The 24926-nt window shown below is 44.9% G+C and overlaps 1 protein-coding gene and 1 long non-coding RNA gene across 8 annotated transcripts in view; one reads left to right on the plus strand and one right to left on the minus strand.

Annotated features, from left to right (window-relative positions):
* Window positions 1-7751, minus strand: part of LOC124143352 (protogenin-like) — a 94942-nt gene extending 87191 nt beyond the window's left edge. For all 6 annotated transcript variants that reach the window (XM_048395297.1, XM_048395293.1, XM_048395296.1 and 3 more), the window contains exon 1: window positions 7589-7751. In XM_048395297.1, the coding sequence (XP_048251254.1) occupies window positions 7589-7649 (61 nt within the window). In that variant the 5' untranslated portion in view covers window positions 7650-7751. The remainder of the gene's footprint in view (window positions 1-7588) is intronic.
* On the plus strand, window positions 7355-10243 carry LOC124143353. Of its 2 annotated transcripts, none has more exons than XR_006862289.2 (3): window positions 7355-7628; window positions 8432-8556; window positions 10126-10243. It is a non-coding gene; the product is annotated as an uncharacterized LOC124143353 (long non-coding RNA). The 2 variants fall into 2 exon arrangements; XR_006862288.2 differs by having other exon boundaries at window positions 7356-7628; window positions 10123-10237.
* The last annotated feature ends 14683 nt before the right edge of the window (window positions 10244-24926 follow it).

Genomic DNA, 24926 nt, shown 5'->3' on the forward strand with positions numbered 1-24926 from the left:
AACGATGTGAATGCATGCGTGTGTGTGTGTGTGTGTGTGGCTGCTTGTACTGGTCCGGAGTGATGCCGATTTATAGTGCTAGCCCACTGAGATACCATGCTGCAGTTTAACATGACTACCCCACTCAGACAAAGTATACTGACTCCGAGCCGACCAGTCCTTATTTTAGCCCTTTAATGCCGAGCGCCAGACAGGGTGACAACAAGTTACAATATTTAACGTCTTTTGGTATGACGCGACCGGGGATCGAACCCCGGACCTTCCGCTCTCCGGGCGGACGCCCTACCACTAGACCACGGAGGCGGTCCCGCAGGTTGTGGGTAAACAAGAAGAAAATAATGTTCACCTGCAAATGATATGTACTTGTATCCAAGCCAAATTCTACCATGACATTGAAGAATGCTTGATTCTGATACGTTAAAAAGGGGTATCTTTTTTCGTACTTATACCTCTTTTTAATACAGCCTTTGCACACCAACCATGCGTTCGAAAACATCGATCTATCGACATCCTACGTATCTATGCATATGACAAAAGCCGCCGATAACCCATTAGATTTGTATACGTTCAATATCAACACAAAAGCTTATCAAACATGATGTAGTCTATTTCAGAACACACACAACGCAGGTAAACACACACTAACCACTATGTCGACCACATAATCATCGATTACCAAAATGATCAGCCTCTCTCGGGGGGGGGGGGGGGGGGGGGGGGGTCATTTGTAATATGTAATACTGTTGGGTAGTTATTTCAAACCAACTGCCAAGTACAACTTCAAAATACTTAAAATCCTGCAATTTAATAAAGTTTGTTGGAGAAATTAATTCGTTCAGCATTTCTGTCACTATTTTTACAACCTGTCACCCTTACAATGGGAGATGTCATGTTGATTTCCCAGAAATCACATGGTTGAGACCACGAAGTGCAAATATACTTGTTTATTACAAACTGATAGATACGCATGTTTATTACAAACTGATATATACGCATGTTTATTACAAACTGATATATACGCATGTTTATTACAAACTGATATATACGCATGTTTATTACATACTGATATATACGCATGTTTATTACATACTGATATATACGCATGTTCATTAAATTTTGATATATACGCATGTTTATTACATACTGATATATACGCATGTTTATTACATACCGATATATACTGGTGTTTATTACATACTGACATAAGCGTGTTTATTACACATTGATATATATATACTTGTGGTTATTACAAACTAATATATACTTGTGATTACTACAAACTGATACATTCGTGTGTTTTTACAAACTGATACATTCGTCTGGACCAGAAAACCCAGTGATTGACATCATAAGCATCGATCCATGCAATTGGGATACGATGACATTCATCAACCCAGCACCCGATCCCGTGAAATGCCTTTTGCGACAAGCATGGGTTGCTGAAGACCTATTCTAACCTGCATCGAACCCAGATCTTCGGCGTGAAGAGCAAACGCTTTAACCACTAGGCTACCCGACCACCCCATGCGCAACGTCAGATTTGAGCTAATAACACAATTGTAGAAAACCCTTATGAGAAACATGCTTATAAATATCGTGTTTAAACTATTTTAATTGTTTTAGGTACATTTATCAGACTTCTTGACGGTAAAGAGGTATTGACTTTCTCATTAAAAATGTTCTCATATATACAAAATACACACTTGTAATTCTTGGGTGAATGTACTGAAAGCTATTGTTTGTACTGTTTGCTTTTCAAAAGCTTTGACCAGTAAGACGAGATGACATTTGAAAGCCCTCGTATGTGTAAGGGGCACCTTAATTTGCCTATCACACAGGGACACGTTTCGCTGCTTCATTTCTAAAGATTGACTTCTCGTATACATTTATCGCAAAGGTGAGGTGAAATGGGGTCGCGTCCAAGATTATTGCACTTATATAGCGACGTGCATGTACGTGTGTGTGTTTGTGTGGCTGCTTGTACTAGTCCGGACTGATGCCGATTTATAGTGCTAGCTCAATGAGATACCATGCCGCAGTTTAACATGAATACCCCACTCAGACTCATAACTTTGCACAGCGAATTACGCGACTTCAGACGACTGGGCCACCCGTGCCCCCTCGAGCACCAGGAACTTATTTTAATCGTGTCATTGCAGGAATTTCGAACCCAGAAATATATATATATATAAAAGAAAATGTTATCAGAATCGCACAATCGAATCCTCTCAGCAGAGATTTCTCGTGAATATGGAAAAGGGTTTTGTAGTTTGTAATTACCAGCGTTGTTTCTGTATCCATATAACTCATGAACCAGCATAGAAAACTTACTTCTCATAAATAAAGAAGGCCTAATGGAATCGGATCTTCGGCATGACGAGCGAACGCTTTAACCACCAGGCTACCGATATGTCAGATACAATTCCATTGTCACTTGTACTATATCTTCACGTGTTTTTTCGGGTGAATAAATGACTTGCCTGTGGTGATTCCTAAACACATGCTCCTGATACACTCCGAATCGCAAAACCTGCATCAAATGTTTCATTTGTTTGTTTGCTGTTTAACGCCGCACTCAGCAATACTCCAGCTATTTGACGGCAGTCTGTAAATAATCAAGTCTCAACCAGACAATCAAGTGCTTAACATCACGAGCATCGTTGAATGGTTTGATTGGTTTCTTGTTTAACGCCGCACTCAGTAATACTCCAGCTATTATGACGGCGGTCTGTAAATAATAGAGTCTGGACCAGACAATCCAGTGATTAATATCACGAGCATCGATCCACACAATTTGGATACGATGACATGCATCAACCAAGTCAGCGAGCCTGACCACCCGATCCCGCCTCTTACAAGCATGAATGTTACAAGCTCAGCATCCGTGCAGCATTCAACTTGTACGCACAAGTGTCACATGAAAATAAAACCGACACGACCATTTCCTTATTCATAAGAAATCTCTGCTAAAAGCACAGCCGATTGTATGATTCTGACTGTATCCTTAGCATGTGTCACATTTGGAAATGTCCTCCACATGTCGACCATAAAACACGGTGAAAGCTTTACCGAGGACTTGAATGCTGTAACCTTGATCAAACAGCTTTTGCGCAAGAGTCGTACGCTGCTCTTTGAACTCATCTCTCGTCTTGACTGAACATGGAGGCACTGCTTTTATTGCCTGTACTGCTAGCGCTTCACAAGCTTCAAACCAGATGAGATATATTTTCATAATACGGGACACTTTTCTTTCTAAAGAGAGGCTTCTTGTCCCCATCTTTCGAAAACATTTGTTGTTTGTTTGTTTGTTTGTTGTTGTTTTAAAGACGCACTCAGCAGTATTCAAGCTGTATGGCAGCGGTCTGTAAATAATCAAACCTGGACCAGACAATCCATTGATTGACATGAGCATCGATCGCAACTGGGATACGATCACATGCATCAACCAAGTCAGCGAGCCTGACCACCAAAACCCGTTAGTCGCCTGTTACGTCATGGGTCTCTGGAGACCAATTCTCTACCCGGATTTCACGGGTCGAAAACTTTTGTACAAACAAAGGCTGCTTTGTATTCCCGCCATTTTGCCAATAACAACATCGTCATCAGCAACGACAACATTTTCATTTCTTTTCTACTGAAATAGTCGTACATAAATCGTCGAAAGTACCACTCCTGACAAGTACACATGTATCGCACCCAGGAGCGAAAGCCGACCCCGTGGTCTAGTGGTAGAGCGTCCGCCCGGAGAGCGGAGGGTCCGGGGTTCGATCCCAGGCCGCGTCATACCCAAAAGACGTTATTAGATGGTACTTGTTGTTACCCTGTCTGGCGCTCGGCATTAAGAGGCTAAAACAAGGACTGGTCGGCTCGGAGTCAGTACACTGTGTCTGAGTGGGGTATTCATGTTAAACTGCAGCATGGTATATCTATGTGCTAGCACTATAAATCGGCATCAGTCCGTACTGGTACAAGCAGCCACACACATACACGCACACACACACACATACACGTGCATGCACGTCGCTATATAAGTGCAATAATCTTGGACACGTTAAACCCAGTCTCACCTCACCTCACCTCACCTCACCTCGTCTCGTCTCACCTCACCTCACCTCATCTCACTCAGGTGTGGAGGAAAGATTATTCGATGTATATATGTATTCACAATATCCAATCTCCTTAATATTTTCCTATCTTCCGGTTTCAGACTTACGCCGATGGCATAATATAATATCTCCCTTGGCACATCGAATTGTGTCGCTTTAGACGATTGTCAGATCCGGGGTAGAATAGGTCTTCAGCAACCCATGCTTGCCATAAAAGGCGACTATGCTTGTCGGAAGAGGCGACTAACGGGATCGGGTGGTCAGGATCGCTGACTTGGTTGATGCATGTCATCGTATCGCAATTGTGTGGATCGATGCTCATGTCAACCACTGGATTGTCTGGTCCAGACTCGAATATTAACAGACCGCCGTCATATAGCTGGAATATTGCTGAGTGTGGCGTTAAGCAACAAACAAACGACTGTCAGACCTCTCCTTCCGCTAGCCCTAGTTACAGGAGGAGGTGGGCAAGGGATGTAGTCATACAGACCCTGATACAAATATATCCAATAAAGACCATGCAAGTCTATAATCTTTGGCAAGTCTGAAGAGAGCCTCGGGGCTCCTATTTATTATATTTTTATTAAGATAATTTAACAACTGATTTTTCTGCAAGTTATCATTTCAGAGACCAGATGTTAGTCTAACAAGGGGAGCTATGTAATGATGGTAGTGTTGCACCATCTTCAACAACACACACTACACCGACAGGATCAATACCTGTATACTACGGATACACGGCCAGATAAGTTGTGGGAGGACGGTTAAAGATGAAACAGCGTCTTTGGCCGTTGTTGTGGGCCATGGTTGTTTTGTTGGTGTCTTAATTATTTTTTCATTTGCGATTTTATTGTTTGATGTTGTGCAGGATAAAAGCAAGACGATGGGACCATCAATAAACACGCGGAGACCTGAATACCGACTATATGAAAATTTAATCAAGACATTTTGCGCCAGGCGATTTTGGGATATCTAATACATCTCCTGATCGGTAGCGAGAAGGGCACTTAAAGGACAATTAAAGGGCACTTAAATGGCACTTAAAGGGCACAGGACTAAGACACCAGTACTGGAAGATGGAGTGAGTGAGTGAGTTGGGTTTAACGCTGCTTTTAATAGTATTCCAGTTACATCGCAACGTGCCAGCTTAATGTGGGAGGAAAGCCCGAAGTGATGCAGGTCTCAGACGTTTACCACTTCGGTGAAACCCACCAGCACGGGTATGGTACTGACAAACCTAGAAACATAATCGGGGCGAACCGGGATTCGAACCCACAATCATAGGTTTCTGGCGTGCCCAGGGGACGCAACTCTGCACAGCGAATAGCGGCGCCTTAGACGACTGGGCCACCCGTGACCCAGTACTGGAAGATATTCAGAGACCGAAATGGTGAGATATACAGACATACGGGATATTGTTTGGGGGAATCTCAGGCAGGAGGGACAAACGGTTTCAGGAATTTGTTTTGTTTACATGGTTTAAGGGAATACAATACAAATAAAAAGGGCAGTTGTAATGCCTGTTTATATATTTCACTAAAACCTAAAGTAATAGAGTCGCGGGCACAGGAACAGCTTGAGGCCCGTATTGTAAATAGTATACAAGAGATATATAATTAATAACGGTTTACCTTGTTGTCTGGTTTCGGAATTGTTCGCTTTATTACCTGTTACGGTGAATGTGTATATTGTTTACCCAACCGACAGTACTTATAGTTTTGCAATTATGTATTAATTTTATCTAAAATAATATAAAGGTCCTCAGAGCAGGAGAGACACGGCTCCAGGATCAGGAGGAGAGAAACGGCTCCCGAAACAGGAGAGAAACGGCTCCCGAAACAGGAGGAGAGAAACGGCTCCCGAAACAGGAGAGAAACGGCTCCCAGAAACAGGCCAGACACGGCTCCCGAAACAGGAGGAGGGAAACGGCTCCCGAAACAGGCCAGACACGGCTCCCGAAACAGGCCAGACACGGCTCCCGAAACAGGAGAGAAACAGCTCCCGAAACAGGAGAGAAACGGCTCCCGAAACAGGCCAGACACGGCTCCCGAAACAGGAGAGAAACAGCTCCCGAAACAGGAGAGAAACGGCTCCCGAAACAGGAGAGACACAGCTCCCGAAACAGGCCAGACACGGCTCCCGAAACAGGAGAGACACGGCTCCCGAAACAGGAGAGAAACGGCTCCCGAAACAGGCCAGACACGGCTCCCGAAACAGGCCAGACACGGCTCCCGAAACGGGCCAGACACGGCTCCCGAAACAGGAGAGAAACGGCTCCCGAAACAGGCCAGACACGGCTCCCGAAACAGGAGAGAAACAGCTCCCGAAACAGGAGAGAAACGGCTCCCGAAACAGGCCAGACACGGCTCCCGAAACAGGAGAGAAACAGCTCCCGAAACAGGAGAGAAACGGCTCCCGAAACAGGAGAGACACAGCTCCCGAAACAGGCCAGACACGGCTCCCGAAACAGGAGAGACACGGCTCCCGAAACAGGAGAGAAACGGCTCCCGAAACAGGCCAGACACGGCTCCCGAAACAGGCCAGACACGGCTCCCGAAACAGGCCAGACACGGCTCCCGAAACAGGAGAGAAACGGCTCCCGAAACAGGCCAGACACGGCTCCCGAAACAGGCCAGACACGGCTCCCGAAACAGGCCAGACACGGCTCCCAGAAACAGGAGAGAAACGGCTCCCGAAACAGGCGAGACACGGCTCCCAGAGACAGGAAGAGGGAGATAAACAGACGCGAGTTGAGGAGACACAGAGGAGGATGTGCAGTGTAAACAGACCCTGAGCATGGAGGCAGGTCCGCGCAGTGTGCGACTGCACCATGGCTGAGCGAGACTGGCGTGGATGCATCATGTGTTGTTACAGGATGCAGCGACACCCCTCGACACTCCCCACTGTACCCGCCCCCCTACTGTACCCGCACCCACACGTCAAACATGCATAGTGCTAAAAACATTACTATTCATCATCACAATACAATACCCTTGTTATTGTTGATTGCGATACACTTGTCTAAACCGGGTATTGGTAAACAAAACATAAACAACGAAGACAGAATTAATTATAGTCCAGGTGGGTATAACGGGGATATATCCCGCCTGAATGTGTACAGTGCACAGCGCGGGCAGTGAGAAGGTTCGCATTCGTTGTGAATCCCAACACACTCAAGTTGAAGGTGAGCCCAACGAATCAAAAAACAACATGACTTTTCTCAACATAAATGTGTTACGCCACAGCTGAAACGCCAATGTGCCCGCCAATCTCACTCCCCTCGCCGCCTTATACCATCCACATCATGTTCTAGCATATTTAAATTCAAGCACAAAAACACAAGACGAAAAATGCTCGTCGTTTCTTGAAAAAGATTTGACCCAAATTCCTACCAGCTTACGCCATATTGGTCCGTTACCTCATTGGGGTCAGCGAGATGTGTGCTGGAAAAAGCTGCACATGAACGCGCGCGTGCTACTTACCGACTGACCAGCTGACCATCAGAGTTAAGAACAGCGTCAGGTGAGCGTACGGGCCCTCCATATCATGAACTAGGCACAACTATCCCGTTTGAAAAACTCCTTCATTGTACCGTGCCTTCGAGGCGGTCTTGCTGTGACGTCGATCTCTCCTGAGCGCTGAGAGTTTTCGAGGGCTGACTGGCTAGGCTCGCTCACTCACTCGGGCGCTGTCTGTTCAGACCTGTAACGATGTAGCGGTAGAGTGCCCGTCGGTAGCTGTGTTGCAGCTGTATTTCGGTAGCGCAGTCGTTGTGCATGCAGTGTAACTGCGGTAGAGCGCTCGGGCAGCGATATTCGCGACAAAATGGGGGCCACTTAATGGCTGTGTTGTATTGAGGTGAAGAACGCGGGCATCCTCTAGTTTGTTTGTTTTCTTGTTTAACGCCGCACTCAGCAATATTCCAGCTATATGATGGCGGTCTGTAAATAAACGAGTCTGGACCAGACAATCCAGTGATTAATATCATGAGCATCGATCTTCGCAATTGGGATATGATGACATGCATCAACCACGTCAGCGAGCCTGACCACCCGATCCTGTTAGTCGCCTTTTACGACAAGCATAGTCGCCTTTTATGGCAAGCATGGGTTGCTGAAGACCTATTCTACCCCGGATCTTCACGGCATCCCCGAGTAGTGACACTGGTACTCCCCTTCCAACGAAACGTAAAAAAGCCACGTATGACATATCATTTTAAGGCATTATTTAAAAAATAATTTATTCCAGGTGTTACCCCAACATAATTGTTGGCTGAACATGCTCGCTTCCTGAAATATATTTTACTTTTTATCTTTTCTTTTCAGAGAAAAACTCGTACGACAAGGCGGCAACTGAAAAACAATTTTGTCTCCAAGCTCACCCTAATTCCCCTCGAAAGAATGGGAATATTGTTCCTCCTATACGCAACACGTTTCCTCCTGTCGGAGAGGTAAATAACCCACGACGTCCATTCTGTATTCCACGTTGGTCGCGACATCTCATGTAGGGTACTAGAAAATTATCTCCTGTGTAGGGTGCGATACTTCTATGTAGGGCGCAGAGCTCCAGATAAGCTGCGTATCTGCGTAAAATACGCACCAGAAATGTAGAAATACGCACTAAAATAAAATCCAAGCGTATCAAATACGCAACGAACATTACAGATACGGTACAAAAATAAAACTTGTGTGTATCATCAAAATATTGTGAAGTAATCCTGCGTATTCGATTAGCAAATCAGCAACTTATTTTGAAATCATAAACGGGCATTCTGTCAACCTTGCCAAACTCCACGATGACAGTTACATCATGATCATTTGCCATCACACATTCGTGTGGAAGTATCGTGGTATTTTTGAGTCCTATAAAGCTCTCAAACCCACACGACACCAGTTTGCAGGGACTAGATGAATAGTGTTTTTAAATATTTAACTTAAATATCCACATGTGTAAAAACTAGTGGGTAACAGATATTTTAATACCCAGATAGAATTACTGATACCCAATGATTTAAAAATGCATGGGTAAAATACCCACAACACCAAAAGTCCATCTGGAGCTCTGAGGGCGTGATATATCCTATATAGGGCATATTATCATCCAAAACTGGCTCCCACAGGAGATAGCGCTTGGGTGAGAACAAGCAATATCTACATTGTAGATTTCGCTGCAATGAAATTACATCACAATGCATTGCAGACCATTGTGACGTCATTGTTACTATAACGTCACAATCAAATTACGTCACTAATGGCGCTGCTACTGAAGCTGTTAGGAGTACTTTTTACACTAAGACACTGCTTATTACTGTCTACAAACTGAGAAAGTTGAAAGAATAATGTTAGATGATAAATAAAATTTCACCCTCGTGTCTTTTGATATCAAATATATCAACACTCGTTGATGAAAGTGGAAGCCTCGGAGTTTTTCCACTTATATCAACTCGTGTTGATATATTTGATATCAAAAGACACGGGTGAGATTCTCTATATATATCCTATGTACGTCATATATCCTATGTAGGGCATTATCTATATCTATATATGTAGGGTATGTTATCTTCTATGCAATAAAATATATCTCATTATAGCTAAAATGGATAGAATTATCATTAAACCGCCCGCATGTTATCAGAAATTAGCGGGCCACTATAACTTGATAATGCCGTCATTTTGCTTGACGACGAGCCATTATCACCCCCGTTGTTAGGTGACGTCATATTGATCTTCAATAGTGACGTCATCTGGTTTGCTCCATATTTGTAAAGGTGGATCAGCGGCATTCGTTCCGTGTTGATTGCAGTAAATGTTTCAAAACCGATATTGTTGTTTATTTTTATTTGATAACAAATTCTATCCATTTTAGCTTCGTCTGGCAGTTAATGGAAGACCACGGGCTGCTGCAAATAATAATGCCCTAAAAATAGCGTTATCCTTATATGTAGATGAAATAATTTTCCGTAATTCTTACTGAACTTTGGAAACTTTTCTTCTTTATGCTGACTGGTTCGTTTCAGTAGCTCCTCTATTGCCATTGGTTGTGAAGAGGCCCATAGCAACGTGGCGTCATATGAACAGTGTGCCAAACTGCAGATGACGTCATTCATTAGATGACGTCACAGAAAAATTAAAGTGACGTTCCAATAAAAGACCAACTGTTTGTTGTTTGTTTGTTGTTTACGCCACACTCAGCAATATTCCAGCTGTATGACGGCGGTCTGTAAATAATCGAGTCTGGGCCAGACAATCCAGTGATTGACATCATGAAGATCGATGAATGCAATTGGGATACGATGACATGTATCAACCAAGTCAGCGAGCCTGACCACCCGATCCCGTTAGTCGCCTCTTATGACAAGCAGAGTCGCTTTTACGGCAAGCATGGGTTGCTGAAGACCTATTCTACCCCGGATCGATGTCTCCACTTGAACATTCTTCTATGATTTCTAAAAATAAAAAGACTATGGGTAACATAAAAATAACCAACTTGTAACTCGGATAATTACGGATTGCGGTGGCTCGTAAATTATGATTATAATACTCTTTGTCGGACGTTTTAACGTGCAAAATTGACACCTTGTTATTTGTTTTGATTGGATTTGGTAAACTTGACATGGCTAAGGTCATCCATGCAATGCGATGCTGAAACATTTTAAGATTCATAAAATAAAGTAGGAAATTTCTTCACTTTCCATATCATTAAAATCAGATCTTAGTTCTCGCTACGGCTAAATAAAGATCTGAGGACACCCCATTCCAGATCATGCCAGACCGACCTTTCCCGAACTTTCGCTAATGAATGACAAGAAGTCGACATTAGCCAATCAGAAAACAGCTTTCTCGAGCTATAAACGGCACTAGTTTCAAACTGACATTCCAGACAACGCTTTGAAAAATATTTTCACATAGTTCTCGACTCAAAATTTGAAAACTGAACAAAAGAAAATTCTGAAATATCTAATGGATGGTTGAGATTGTTGGACAATAGCCCCCAGGCTATGGAAAGTCTCTTACGTCTCAAATGTTTATCCCGCTGAAGCGATGATTTTGACGGAATCAGTCGTTCTGTCCGTAACTGTCGTCCGGAACATCTCGTTAACCTTTTTCGAGGCGGCATGATTAGAAAACATACTCCGACTGTTACTGCTCTGATGCTCTGAATGGTCGGATATTGACGTGACCTGTAATATTAAGTCCTCAGATCTTCGTTTAGTGGAGTGAGTGAGTGAGTATGGTTTTACGCCGCTTTTAGCAATATTCCAGCAATACCTTCAAACCCGGGTCTTCAGCGTGACGAGCGAACGCTTTAATCACTAGGCCGCCCCTTGTTTAGGGGAAGGTAGAACCAAGATCGGATTTTAATTAGATTGCTCCACAAAAACAAACAAGCTCGTCAGTAAGTATTGTATAAGGATCAAGTTTTAATGATATAAAAACATCAGCCAACAAATAAAGATTCAAATATACCTGTCAACAATGATGGGGTAACCCCAAAAGGAAATTTCATGATAAACGGACAGTGGCATGCAGTCATGTGCACGTCGACACGAGGCGTTTGAAACCTGTGTTTGGATGTATAGTGACAGAATCTTTGCACATCATTATCAGAGAGCACAACTACATTTGCATCTGAGAATTGCAACAACTGAATGCACGCATGCCCACTCATCGTCAAAGAAGAATAAGCAATGCTTGAAACTGGGTTAAACGTATTTGTTGTCAGCCAAAGTTGTCAGCAGGGCATGGAATCGATACCAGAGTGAGTGAGAATGGTTTTACTCCGCTTTTAGCAATATTCCAGCGATATCACGGCGGGGGACACCAGAAATGGGCTTCACACATTGTACCCATGTCGGGAGTCGGACCCGGGTCTTTGGCGTGACGAGCGAACGCTTTAACCACTAGGCTACCCGACCGCCCTGGAATCGATACCAGACGTTTGGATCCGCTACCCAGCGTCATGCTGGCGGTCGACAGCGTTCAACCGTACAACAGGAAGACAGGTCTCTCCTGACTGCAGCAAGACGTCATCACTTCGTGACTGCCACCACACTCAGCAATGGCATGCGGAACGCCAGTGGCGTTAACGTTTTTACTCAGGCAGTGTGTAACCGGCTCATCTCCGGTCACGGAGGACATGCATTCGCATCCCTATGCCCGAGATCACAGGCAGGCACGCTCGGATTTGGTATGAATATATCAATTGGACATACCAGGACTGGGCTCCTGTATTTTTCACTGATGAATCGATATACTGTCTAGATTTCACAGTTTATCGCGCACGAGGGTTGCGCCTTTTATGGTTTCATCAATGTGGTAGACTCTGAGACCTGCATCACTTCGGGCTTTCCCCCCACATTAAGATGACACGCCGTGATATGACTAGAATATTCAAAACAATGTTCAAAACGGCTTGAAAATAGCCAATTCACGAACGCACGCAAGCAAGCACGTAAGTGCCCACCCTGTGCGGCGTTAATCAACACTCACGAACGAATTGTTATCTTGGTTCCGTGAAGAATAGCAAAGGTCGCCTCATCACCTCAGCAATATTCCAGCGGCGGCTGGACCACACAATGAGTGAGTGAGTGAGTATGGTTTTACTCCGCTTTTAGCAATATTCCAGCGATATCACAGCGGGGGACACCAGAAATGGGCTTCACACATTGTACCCATGTCGGGAGTCGGACCCGGGTCTTTGGCGTGACGAGCGAACGCTTTAACCACTAGGCTACCCGACCGCCCCTCGACCACACAAAGCAGTGTTTGATGTTATTAACAACGATCAACGCCGTTGCAGTATGTAGACACGCAAACAACCGAGCCTGACAACCATTTTCAGTTTGGTGAGTGAGTGAGTTGGGTTTAACGCCGCCTTTAACAATATTCCAGTTATATCGCGGCGTGTCAGCTTAATGTGGGAGGAAAGCCCGAAGTGATGCAGGTGTCAGACGTTTAACACTTCGGTGAAACCCACGAGCACGGGTATGTTGCTGACAAACCTAGAAACATAATCGGGGCGAACCGGGATTCGAACCCACAATCATAGGTTTCTGGCGTGTCCAAGGGACGCAACTCTGCACAGCGAATTGCGGCGCCTTAGACGACTGGGCCACCCGTGCCCCCTTTTCAGTTTGGATAGGTCGTGAGAGTGAGCCCAGGGCATCCGTAATGATCCGGGGTAGAATAGGTCTTCAGCAACCCATGCTTGTCGTAAAAGATGACTATGCTTGTCATCCAGGTGACTAACGGGATCGGGTAGTCAGGCTCGCTGACTTGGTTGATGCATGTCATCCTATCCCAGCGTGGTTGGATGCTCATGATGTCAATCACTGGATTGTCTGACCAAGACTCGATTATTTACAGACCGCCGTCATATAGCTGGAATATTGCTGAGTGAGTGAGTGAGTGAGTGAGTGGGTGGGTGGGTTGGTTGGTGGGTTGGTGGGTTGGTTGGTTGGTAAGTTAGTTAGTTTTAGTTAGTTTTAGTTAGTTTTAGTTAGTTAGTTAGTTAGTTAGTTAGGTGAGAGACCAGCCCGGTATCCCCACGGAGATCAGGTTAAAGAATAAGGAAAACACTATACAGATGCAGACACTCTTTGACAATTAAATGTCAAAAAGCACCTGCCCCTGTCGGCGAATTGTTCCTTTGTAATATATATTTCTCTGGGGGGGATTTTTCCTATGGAAAAACCACTAGGAAAACCAAAAGGATTTTTTGTCCACGATACATTACACCAGCAGAAATTGGTGTGGATGGAACTTATTCCGTGTGGAACGGATCAACGTTGACATAATTACCTCCAACAGAACCTCCTTTATCCCAGCAGGTGCCCCGACTGAAACTGGGGCCCTCAAAGCGAGTACCAAGCTGAAACACAACGACAATGGTCGACAACAGGGAAAAACACGTGCACTACGTGCAGCAAGAAAGACCAGAATGTGAAAAGGACTTGTGTAAGCCCATGTCAGAGGTTGAAAACACGTGACTAGATTATCTTTATTGATTCTGTGAAGGCCATTATTAAGCTTGTGAAGGCCATTATTAAGCTTGTGACGGCCATTATTGATTCTGTGAAGGCTATTATTGAGCTTGTGAAGGCCATTATTGATTCTGTGAAGGCCATTATTAAGCTTGTGAAGGCCATTGTTGATTCTGTGAAGGCCATTATTAAGCTTGTGAAGGCCATTGTTGATTCTGTGAAGGCCATTATTAAGCTTGTGAAGGCCATTGTTGATTCTGTGAAGGCTATAATTAAACTTGTGAAGGCCAAAAACGCTCCTGTGAAGGGCATTATTTACCATATATGTCATTATTTACCGTAAGTCATGCATTATTTACTCTATACGATGGATATTTACCCTATCGGAGACATCATTTATCCCGTGAAGAGCATTATGTACCCTATTAATTACATCGATTAACCCTATAAAGCAGAGGTTCCATTAATTGGAAATTATTGTACCCGTATATCGTTTGTTTGTTTGTTTGTTTGTTTAACGCTGCACTCAGCAATATTCCAGCCATATGACAGCAGTCTGTAAATAATCGAGTCTCGGCTAGACAACCCAGCGATTAACATCATGAGCATCGATCCACGCAATTGGGATACGATGACATGCATCAACCAAGTCAGCGAGCCTGACCACCCGATCCCGTTAGTCGCCTCTTACGACAAGCATCGTCGCCTCTTACGGCAAGCATGGGTTGCTGAAGACCTACTCTACCCCGGATCTTCACGCATCACCCATATATCGAGTCACTGTATATTGATATATCACTTAATAGTAACATTAATTATTCTGGATTTGTATTAATAAACTTATTCTGTAGACTTTAATTAATCAAGTTTATGATACATATGAACAAGACTGATCCATCAAATGTTAAGATTTGATTTTTCTACCTTCTCATTGTCCACCATAGCCATGGTCATCGTAGCTGTGTTCCTCATAATAAAGAAGTTGACATCTATAAATAAATCTATAAATTGTCTTCCTCATGGACATCTCAACAAATGTAAACATTTCTTAAACAGTGAACAATTTATTTAGTATCGATATTAATACATTTGTATAAATACAGTGTTATCATTAACAAATCATTGATACAGTAAACTAAGGTTATAACGAACTCAAAGGGACCACTAATTTTAGTTCGTTATAACCGTAGTTCGTTATAAGCATATATACAGCATAACTACAGCAAATAGTCTGGACAAAAAAGTAGGTTCGTTATATCCGTCAGTTCGTTATAAGCGTGTTCGTTATAAACGTAGTTTACAGTACATCCATATCACGATACACAATGACGTCCCTTCTACGAACGGCATAATTTACTTTACGAACGGCATTATTTACCCTATGAAGAGCAGTATGTGCCCTATTTTAGGGATTATTTATAGGCAAGTCGTGACAACTCAAATAACTGGTGACGGTTTGATAAGAATTCTGAAAAAATGTGCAAACCAGTTTTCGTTAGTTTTACCGTTATCTATAATCTATTGCATTTGTGTTTCAAGAACCATCAATAATATTGTAACGGTCTGGTGTGTTTGCTATTAAATAATTTGAAAAATACTCTGAATCCACAGCTTGCAGTTGTCTGTCGATGATTAAGTCCATGCAAATTAGAATCTAATGCAAAAAAATGCCAGGCAGTAATTATCGAGGCAAAAAAAAAAATGTTCAATTTGGGCTTCATCATCTTGCGTTTCAAATAATTTGAATATTTTATATGTATGACATTATTTACCTACATGTGGTGCAATACTTTCCATGAAGTCGGGAATATATTATATAGGCATTCCCTGTGCTCCCCTTCTTGCTGACGCGTGAAGATCCGGGGTAGAATAGGTCTTCAGCAACCCATGCTTGCCGTAAAAGGCGACAATGCTTGTCGTGAGAGGCGACTGACTGGATCGGGTGGTCAGGCTCGCTGACTTGCATTGGTTGATGCATGTCATCGCATCCCAGTTGCGTGGATCGATGATCATGATGCAAATCACTGGAATGTCTGGTACAGACTAGATTATTTACAGACAGTCATATAGCTGGAATATTGCTGAGTGCGGCGCTAAACAACAAACCAACCAACCAACCCCTTCTTGCTGTTTCTTTGTGCTTATGAATCGGAGTTTCTGCTCGAACTGGCAAATTCAAAACAAAGTTATTTGTCCAAGAAGTTAAATTTGGGCTTCAGGTGTATTGATGATCTGATATCATTCGCGACGACATCTCAAGCCAAAAGTGACGTACATGCGTCCCATCGAGCCGAACTATCAAACCAAAGTGACAGATGTACGTCCTATCGCGATGACATCTCAAGCCAAAAGTGACGTACATGCGTCCCATCGAGCCGAACTATCAAACCAAAGTGACAGATGTACGTCCTATCGCGACGACATCTCAAGCCAAAAGTGACGTACATGCGTCCCATCGAGCCGAACTATCAAACCAAACTGACAGATGTACGTCCTATCGCGATGACATCTCAAGCCAAAAGTGACGTACATGCGTCCCATCGAGCCGAACTATCAAACCAAATTGACAGATGTACGTCCTATCGCGACGACATCTCAAGCCAAAAGTGACGTACATGCGTCCCATTGGGCCGAACTATCAAACCAAATTGACAGATGTACGTCCTATCGCGACGACATCTCATGCCAAAAGTGACGTACATGCGTCCCATCGAGCCGAACTATCAAACCAAATTGACAGATGTACGTCCTATCGCGACGACATCTCATGCCAAAAGTGACGATAACTCAAGCAAGTCCGATCTCCTCGCTACGCACGTGCTCGGACAGCCCGTGCCATGCAATACTTTTTTTTCGCGAAGCAAGATGCGTTTCCGCTATCTGTTCCCTCGTGGCGTGTCTTCAAACCACCACCTGAACTAGAAATATAGGAGACCAGTGAGACCGCCGCGTCTGTATCATATTTAGTAAGTGAGTGAGTGAGTTGGGTTTATGGCCGCTTTTAACAGTATTCCAGTTATATCGCGGCGTGCTCAATGTGGGAGGAAAGCCCGAAGTGATGCAGGTCTCAGACGTTTACCACTTCGATGAAACCCACGAGCACGGGCATGGTGCTGGCAAACCTAGAAACATAATCGGGGCGAACCCACAATCATAGGTTTCTGGCGTGCCCAAGGGACGCAACCCTGAACAGCGAGCGCGGCGCCTCAGACGACTGGGCCACCCGTGCCCCCTTCATATTTAGATCTATGCATAAAGATTCAGAGTGGCAATACACTCTCCACAAGACTGGATGACAAGAGGGATTTCCAACAGTCAACTTTCCTTGTATGTCGAGCAATATTGCGCAGCACCAGCCTTTGGTACAATCGAGCATTTCTTTCTACGAAGTTTTCAAAGCGCGCCATACGATTCTTGCTCGATTTGTTCTTGTTGTTTGTTGTTTAACGCCGCACTCAGCAATATTCCAGCTATATGACGGCGGTCTGTAGATATAATCAAGTCTGGACCAGACAATCCAGTGATTGACACCATGAGCATTGACCTACACAATTTAGGATCAACAAGTCAGTGAGCCTGACCACCCGATCACGTTAGACGACAAGCACAGTCGCCGTGTTGTCTGTCAGCGGATGAGGGCGGTTGGGTAGCCTTGTGGTTGAAGCTTACGCTCGTCACGTCATTTTTATGAGATCGTTTTATTATTTTATTTAAGATAAAAAAAATAAATCAGTATTCTAATATTGCGGCCATTTTATTTTTTATATCAAAAGATTGTCTGAAGATATCACAGAATAACCCTTGATATCATAATTCCATTTCGTCTTTTAGAAATACAAAAATAATTTGCGATATCATAAAATTATAGTTAGACATATTAATCAATAAATATAATAAGTGACATCTGAAAATCAACAGCATTTATTGCTGTCATAAATGAATTTGTGAGTTGTGATTGCAATTGACCAAGTCAAGAGCCTCGAAATCGAGGTGATGCTGTGAGGAGCTTGCCTATTTATAGCGCTGATGCGGGCGAACATTGACAATCAATACAACGTCCGCTGTCGTAAAAAGAACGAAACAAATTTCTCAGCGAGCTGTCTATCAATCATTAAGGACGAAGTTTAAGAGAAAAAACCCATGTACCTCTTTTACAACGAACAAGGTCAAATAAACTGACTAACATCATCCAGTCCTTTTAGACCAGCGTCAGGGTATTTCTGACAGGTCGTGGTATTTACACGTTCTCTTACAACGCCCGAAGTACAATAGACATCATTTGCACGGCCATCTATCTACAATATCCAAAAGGTCATACTTTTCTCAGCTAAAATATTTGATAATTACGAAGACATGTAAAAGATTTATTACAATTAAGAAATTCAAAACGTGCCTTTCACAGCATCATTGCATTTTTTTAAAACAGTGAGTGAGTGTTGGGAGAGTGAGTGAGTAGGTGGGTGGATGAGTGAGTGATTAGGAGGTGGGTGATTAGGAGGTGGGTGAGTGAATGAGTGAATGAGTAGGTGGATGGGTAGATGGTGAGTGAGAGTGATTGAGTGGGTGGGTAGGTAGATGGTGAGTGAGAGTGAGTAGGTGGATGAGTGAGTGAGTGAGTGAGGAGGTTGTGAATGGATGAGTGAGTGAATGAGTAGGTGGGTAGGTAGATGGTGAGTGAGTGAGTGAGTGAGTGAATGAGTGGGTGGGTAGGTAGATGGTGAGTGAGTAGGTGGATGAGTGTGTGAGGATGTTGGTGAGTGGATGAGTGAGTGAATGAGTGGGTGGGTAGGTAGATGGTGAGTGAGTAGGTGGATGAGTGTGTGAGGATGTTGGTGAGTGAGTGAGTGAGTGAATGAGTGGGTGGGTAGGTAGATGGTGAGTGAGTAGGTGGATGAGTGTGTGAGGATGTTGGTGAGTGGATGAGTGAGTGAATGAGTGGGTGGGTAGGTAGATGGTGAGTGGGTAGGTGGATGAGTGAGTGAGGATGTTGGTGAGTTGATGAGTGAGTGAGTGAATGAGTGGGTGGGTAGGTGGATGAGTGAGTGAGGGAGGATGTTGGTGGGTGGATGAATGAGTGGGTGGGTAGGTAGATGGTGAGTTAGTAGGTGGATGAGTGAGTGAGGAGGTTGGTGAGTTGATGAGTGAGTGAATGAGTGGGTGGGTAGGTGGATGAGTGAGTGAGGGAGGATGTTGGTGAGTTGATGAATGAGTGAATGAGTGGGTGGGTAGGTGGATGAGTGAGTGAGTGAGGAGGTTGGTGAGTTGATGAGTGAATGAATGAGTGGGTGGGTAGGTAGAAGGTGAGTAGGTGGGTGAGTGAGTGAGTGAGGAGGTTGGTGAGTGGATGAGTGATTGAGAGTGGGTGACTGGGTGGGTGAGTGAGTGAGTAGAAGTTGGTGGGTGGATGAGTGAGTGAGTAGGAGGTGAGTGAGAGTGAGTGCGGATGTTGGTGAGTGGATGAGTGACTGAATGAGTGGGTGGGTAGGTAGATGGTGAGTTAGTAGGTGGATGAGTGAGTGAGGAGGTTGGTGAGTTGATGAGTGAATGAATGAGTGGGTGGGAAGGTAGATGGTGAGTGAGAGTGAGTAGGTGGATGAGTGAGTGAGGAGGTTGGTGAATAGATGAGTGAGTGAATGAGTAGGTGGGTAGGTAGATGGTGAGTGAGTGAGTGAGTGAGTGAATGAGTGGGTGGGTAGGTAGATGGTGAGTGAGTAGATGGATGAGTGAATGAGTGTGTGAGGATGTTGGTGAGTGGATGAGTGAGTGAATGAGTGGGTGGGTAGGTAGATGGTGAGTGGGTAGGTGGATGAGTGAGTGAGGATGTTGGTGAGTTGATGAGTGAGTAAATGAGTGGGTGGGTAGGTGGATGAGTGAGTGAGGGAGGATGTTGGTGAGTGGATGAATGAGTGGGTGGGTAGGTAGATGGTGAGTTAGTAGGTGGATGAGTGAGTGAGGAGGTTGGTGAGTTGATGAGTGAGTAAATGAGTGGGTGGGTAGGTGGATGAGTGAGTGAGGGAGGATGTTGGTGAGTTGATGAATGAGTGAATAAGTGGGTGGGTAGGTGTATGAGTGAGTGAGTGAGGAGGTTGGTGAGTTGATGAGTGAATGAATGAGTGGGTGGGAAGGTAGATGGTGAGTGAGAGAGAGTAGGTGGATGAGTGAGTGAGGGGGTTGGTGAATAGATGAGTGAGTGAATGAGTAGGTGGGTAGGTAGATGGTGAGTGAGTGAGTGAGTGAATGAGTGGGTGGGTAGGTAGATGGTGAGTGAGTAGATGGATGAGTGAAAGAGTGTGTGAGGATGTTGGTGAGTGGATGAGTGAGTGAATGAGTGGGTGGGTAGGTAGATGGTGAGTGAGTAGGTGGATGAGTGTGTGAGGATGTTGGTGAGTTGATGAGTGAGTGAATGAGTGGGTGGGTAGGTAGATGGTGAGTGGGTAGGTGGATGAGTGTGTGAGGATGTTGGTGAGTGGATGAGTGAGTGAATGAGTGGGTGGGTAGGTAGATGGTGAGTGGGTAGGTGGATGAGTGAGTGAGGATGTTGGTGAGTTGATGAGTGAGTGAATGAGTGGGTGGGTAGGTGGATGAGTGAGTGAGTGAGGATGTTGGTGAGTGGATGAATGAGTGGGTGGGTAGGTAGATGGTGAGTTAGTAGGTGGATGAGTGAGTGAGGATGTTGGTGAGTTGATGAGTGAGTAAATGAGTGGGTGGGTAGGTGGATGAGTGAGTGAGGGAGGATGTTGGTGAGTTGATGAATGAGTGAATAAGTGGGTGGGTAGGTGTATGAGTGAGTGAGTGAGGAGGTTGGTGAGTTGATGAGTGAATGAATGAGTGGGTGGGAAGGTAGATGGTGAGTGAGAGAGAGTAGGTGGATGAGTGAGTGAGGGGGTTGGTGAATAGATGAGTGAGTGAATGAGTAGGTGGGTAGGTAGATGGTGAGTGAGTGAGTGAGTGAGTGAGTGAATGAGTGGGTGGGTAGGTAGATGGTGAGTGAGTAGATGGATGAGTGAAAGAGTGTGTGAGGATGTTGGTGAGTGGATGAGTGAGTGAATGAGTGGGTGGGTAGGTAGATGGTGAGTGGGTAGGTGGATGAGTGAGTGAGGATGTTGGTGAGTTGATGAGTGAGTAAATGAGTGGGTGGGTAGGTGGATGAGTGAGTGAGGGAGGATGTTGGTGAGTTGATGAATGAGTGAATAAGTGGGTGGGTAGGTGTATGAGTGAGTGAGTGAGGAGGTTGGTGAGTTGATGAGTGAATGAATGAGTGGGTGGGTAGGTAGAAGGTGAGTGAGTGGGTAGGTGGGTGAGTGAGTGAGTGAGGAGGTTGGTGAGTGGATGAGTGATTGAGAGTGGGTGACTGGGTGGGTGAGTGAGTGAGTAGAAGTTGGTGGGTGGATGAGTGAGTGAGTAGGAGGTGAGTGAGAGTGAGTGCGGATGTTGGTGAGTGGATGAGTGACTGAATGAGTGGGTGGGTAGGTAGATGGTGAGTTAGTAGGTGGATGAGTGAGTGAGGAGGTTGGTGAGTTGATGAGTGAGTGAATGAGTGGGTGGGTAGGTAGATGGTGAGTTAGTAGGTGGATGAGTGGGTGAGGAGGTTGGTGAGTTGATGAGTGAGTGAATGAGTGGGTGGGTAGGTGGATGAGTGAGTGAGTGAGGATGTTGGTGAGTGGATGAATGAGTGGGTGGGTAGGTAGATGGTGAGTTAGTAAGTGGATGAGTGAGTGAGGAGGTTGGTGAGTTGATGAGTGAGTGAATGAGTGGGTGGGTAGGTGGATGAGTGAGTGAGGGAGGATGTTGGTGAGTTGATGAATGAGTGAATGAGTGGGTGGGTAGGTGTATGAGTGAGTGAGTGAGGAGGTTGGTGAGTTGATGAGTGAATGAATGAGTGGGTGGGTAGGTAGATGGTGAGTGAGTGGGTAGGTGGGTGAGTGAGTGAGTGAGGAGGTTGGTGAGTGGATGAGTGATTGAGAGTGGGTGACTGGGTGGGTGAGTGAGTGAGTAGAAGTTGGTGGGTGGATGAGTGAGTGAGTAGGAGGTGAGTGAGAGTGAGTGCGGATGTTGGTGAGTGGATGAGTGACTGAATGAGTGGGTGGGTAGGTAGATGGTGAGTTAGTAGGTGGATGAGTGAGTGGGGAGGTTGGTGAGTGGATGAATGAGTGGGTGGGTAGGTAGATGGTGAGTTAGTAGGTGGATGAGTGAGTGAGGAGGTTGGTGAGTTGATGAGTGAGTGAATGAGTGGGTGGGTAGGTGGATGAGTGAGTGAGTGAGGAGGTTGGTGAGTTGATGAGTGAATGAATGAGTGGGTGGGAAGGTAGATGGTGAGTGAGAGTGAGTAGGTGGATGAGTGAGTGAGGGGGTTGGTGAATAGATGAGTGAGTGAATGAGTAGGTGGGTAGGTAGATGGTGAGTGAGTGAGTGAGTGAGTGAGTGAATGAGTGGGTGGGTAGGTAGATGGTGAGTGAGTAGATGGATGAGTGAATGAGTGTGTGAGGATGTTGGTGAGTGGATGAGTGAGTGAATGAGTGGGTGGGTAGGTAGATGGTGAGTGGGTAGGTGGATGAGTGAGTGAGGATGTTGGTGAGTTGATGAGTGAGTAAATGAGTGGGTGGGTAGGTGGATGAGTGAGTGAGGGAGGATGTTGGTGAGTGGATGAATGAGTGGGTGGGTAGGTAGATGGTGAGTTAGTAGGTGGATGAGTGAGTGAGGAGGTTAGTGAGTTGATGAGTGAGTGAATGAGTGGGTGGGTAGGTGGATGAGTGAGTGAGGGAGGATGTTGGTGAGTTGATGAATGAGTGAATGAGTGGGTGGGTAGGTGGATGAGTGAGTGAGTGAGGAGGTTGGTGAGTTGATGAGTGAATGAGTGGGTGGGTAGGTAGAAGGTGAGTGAGTGGGTAGGTGGGTGAGTGAGTGAGTGAGGAGGTTGGTGAGTGGATGAGTGATTGAGAGTGGGTGACTGGGTGGGTGAGTGAGTGAGTAGAAGTTGGTGGGTGGATGAGTGAGTGAGTAGGAGGTGAGTGAGAGTGAGTGAGGATGTTGGTGAGTGGATGAGTGAGTGAATGAGTGGGTGGGTAGGTAGATGGTGAGTGAGTAGGTGGGTGAGTGAGGAGGTTGGTGAGTGAGTGAATGAGTGGGTGGGTAGGTAGATGGTGAGTGAGTGAGTAGGTGGATGAGTGAGTGAGTGAGTAGGTTGGTGAGTGGGTGAGTGATTGAGAGTGGGTGAGTAGATGGGTGGATGGATGGATGGTAAGTGAGTAAGTAGGTGGATGAGTGGGTGAAAGTGAGTGAGTGAGTAGATGGGTGGATGGAAGGATGGTGAGTAAGTGAGTAGGTGGATGAGTGGGTGAAAGTGAGTGAGTGAGTAGATTGGTGGATGGATGGATGGTGAGTGAGTTAGTAGTTGGATGAGTGGGTGACTGACTGACTGAGTGACTGGGTGGATGTTGAGTGAGTGGGAGAGTGAGAGAGCGGGAGAGTGAGTGAGTGAGAGAGTGAGTGGAAGAGTGAGTGAGTGGAAGAGTGAGTGACTGGATGGATGGATGGTGAGTGTTGGGAGATGAGTTAGCTCCAGATAAGCTGCGTATCTGCGTGAAATACGCATCAGAAATGCGGAAATACGCACTAAAATATAATCCAAGCGTATCAAATACGCAACGAACATTACAGATACGCTACAAAAATAAAACTTGTGCGTATCATCAAAATATTGTGAAGTAACCCTGCGTATTCGATTAGCAAATGAGCAACTTATTTTGAAATTATAAGTTGGCATTCCGTCAACCTTGCCAAACTCCACGATGACAGTCAGATCATGATCATTTGCCATCACACATTCGTGTGGAAGAATCGTGGTATTTTTCAGTCCTATAAAGCTCTCGAACCCACTCGACACCAGTTTGCAGGGACTAGATGAATAGTGTTTTTAAATATTCAAACTGATACACACTAACACTGTGCAAAAGGCCATCGCAAAACAAAACATTTATTTGTTGCAATAACATACGAATGAAAAGTAAATACATCTACTATATGGTGATCTCGTTGTGGTTTGTACGCTGTGTGAGTGAGGGAGTTGGTTGGTGGATGAATTTGTGGGTGGGTGAGTGAGTGAGCCTTTACGCCGCTTTTAGCAATAGTTCAGCAATATTTCGGCGGGAAACACCCGAAAAGACCGTGAAAATCCGGGGTAGAATAGGTCTTCAGCAACCCATGCTTGTAGTAAAAGGCGACAATGCTTGTCGTAAGAGGCGACTAACGGGATCGGGTGGTCAGGCTCGCTCACTTGGTTCATGCATGTCATCGAATCTCAATTGCGTAGATTAATGTTCATGATGGATTGTCTGGTCCAGACTCGATTATTTACAGACCGCCGTCATATAGCTTGTATATTGCGGAGTGCGGCGTTCAACAACAAACCAACAAACCACCCCAAAAAAGGCGTCACACACTCTCAAGTGGAGAATCGAACCCGGGTCTTCGGCGTGACGAGCGAACACTTTAACCACTAGTCAACCTCATCACATGATGTGAGTCAGGCATGCATTATTACTTTTAAAAACTTTAATTTAATTTAGTGTCGAAGAAACTTCAAATTCTGATTCACAGAAGCCTTCGAACACACGCAATGGCGTGTAGCAAAAGAGTGTCACTTTTCCGTAATTAATCCCATTCAGTGTTCAGTCCAGTATGCTATTAATAATAGGGGCAACCAGAGTCTATTACACTTGCACAATCAGGCGATTGTGTAAACCATGGACATCTACAGGTATTACAATAATATTTGTGATATATTACAGTTTAAGCATTGTCGCGATCCGAAGCAAATTCTCACATGGACACCGAGTTCC

The sequence above is a fragment of the Haliotis rufescens genome, unplaced genomic scaffold (assembly GCF_023055435.1).
Source record: "Haliotis rufescens isolate VD_foot unplaced genomic scaffold, xgHalRufe1.0.p SCAF_14, whole genome shotgun sequence".
In the NCBI taxonomy this organism is placed as follows: Eukaryota; Metazoa; Mollusca; class Gastropoda; order Lepetellida; family Haliotidae; genus Haliotis; species Haliotis rufescens.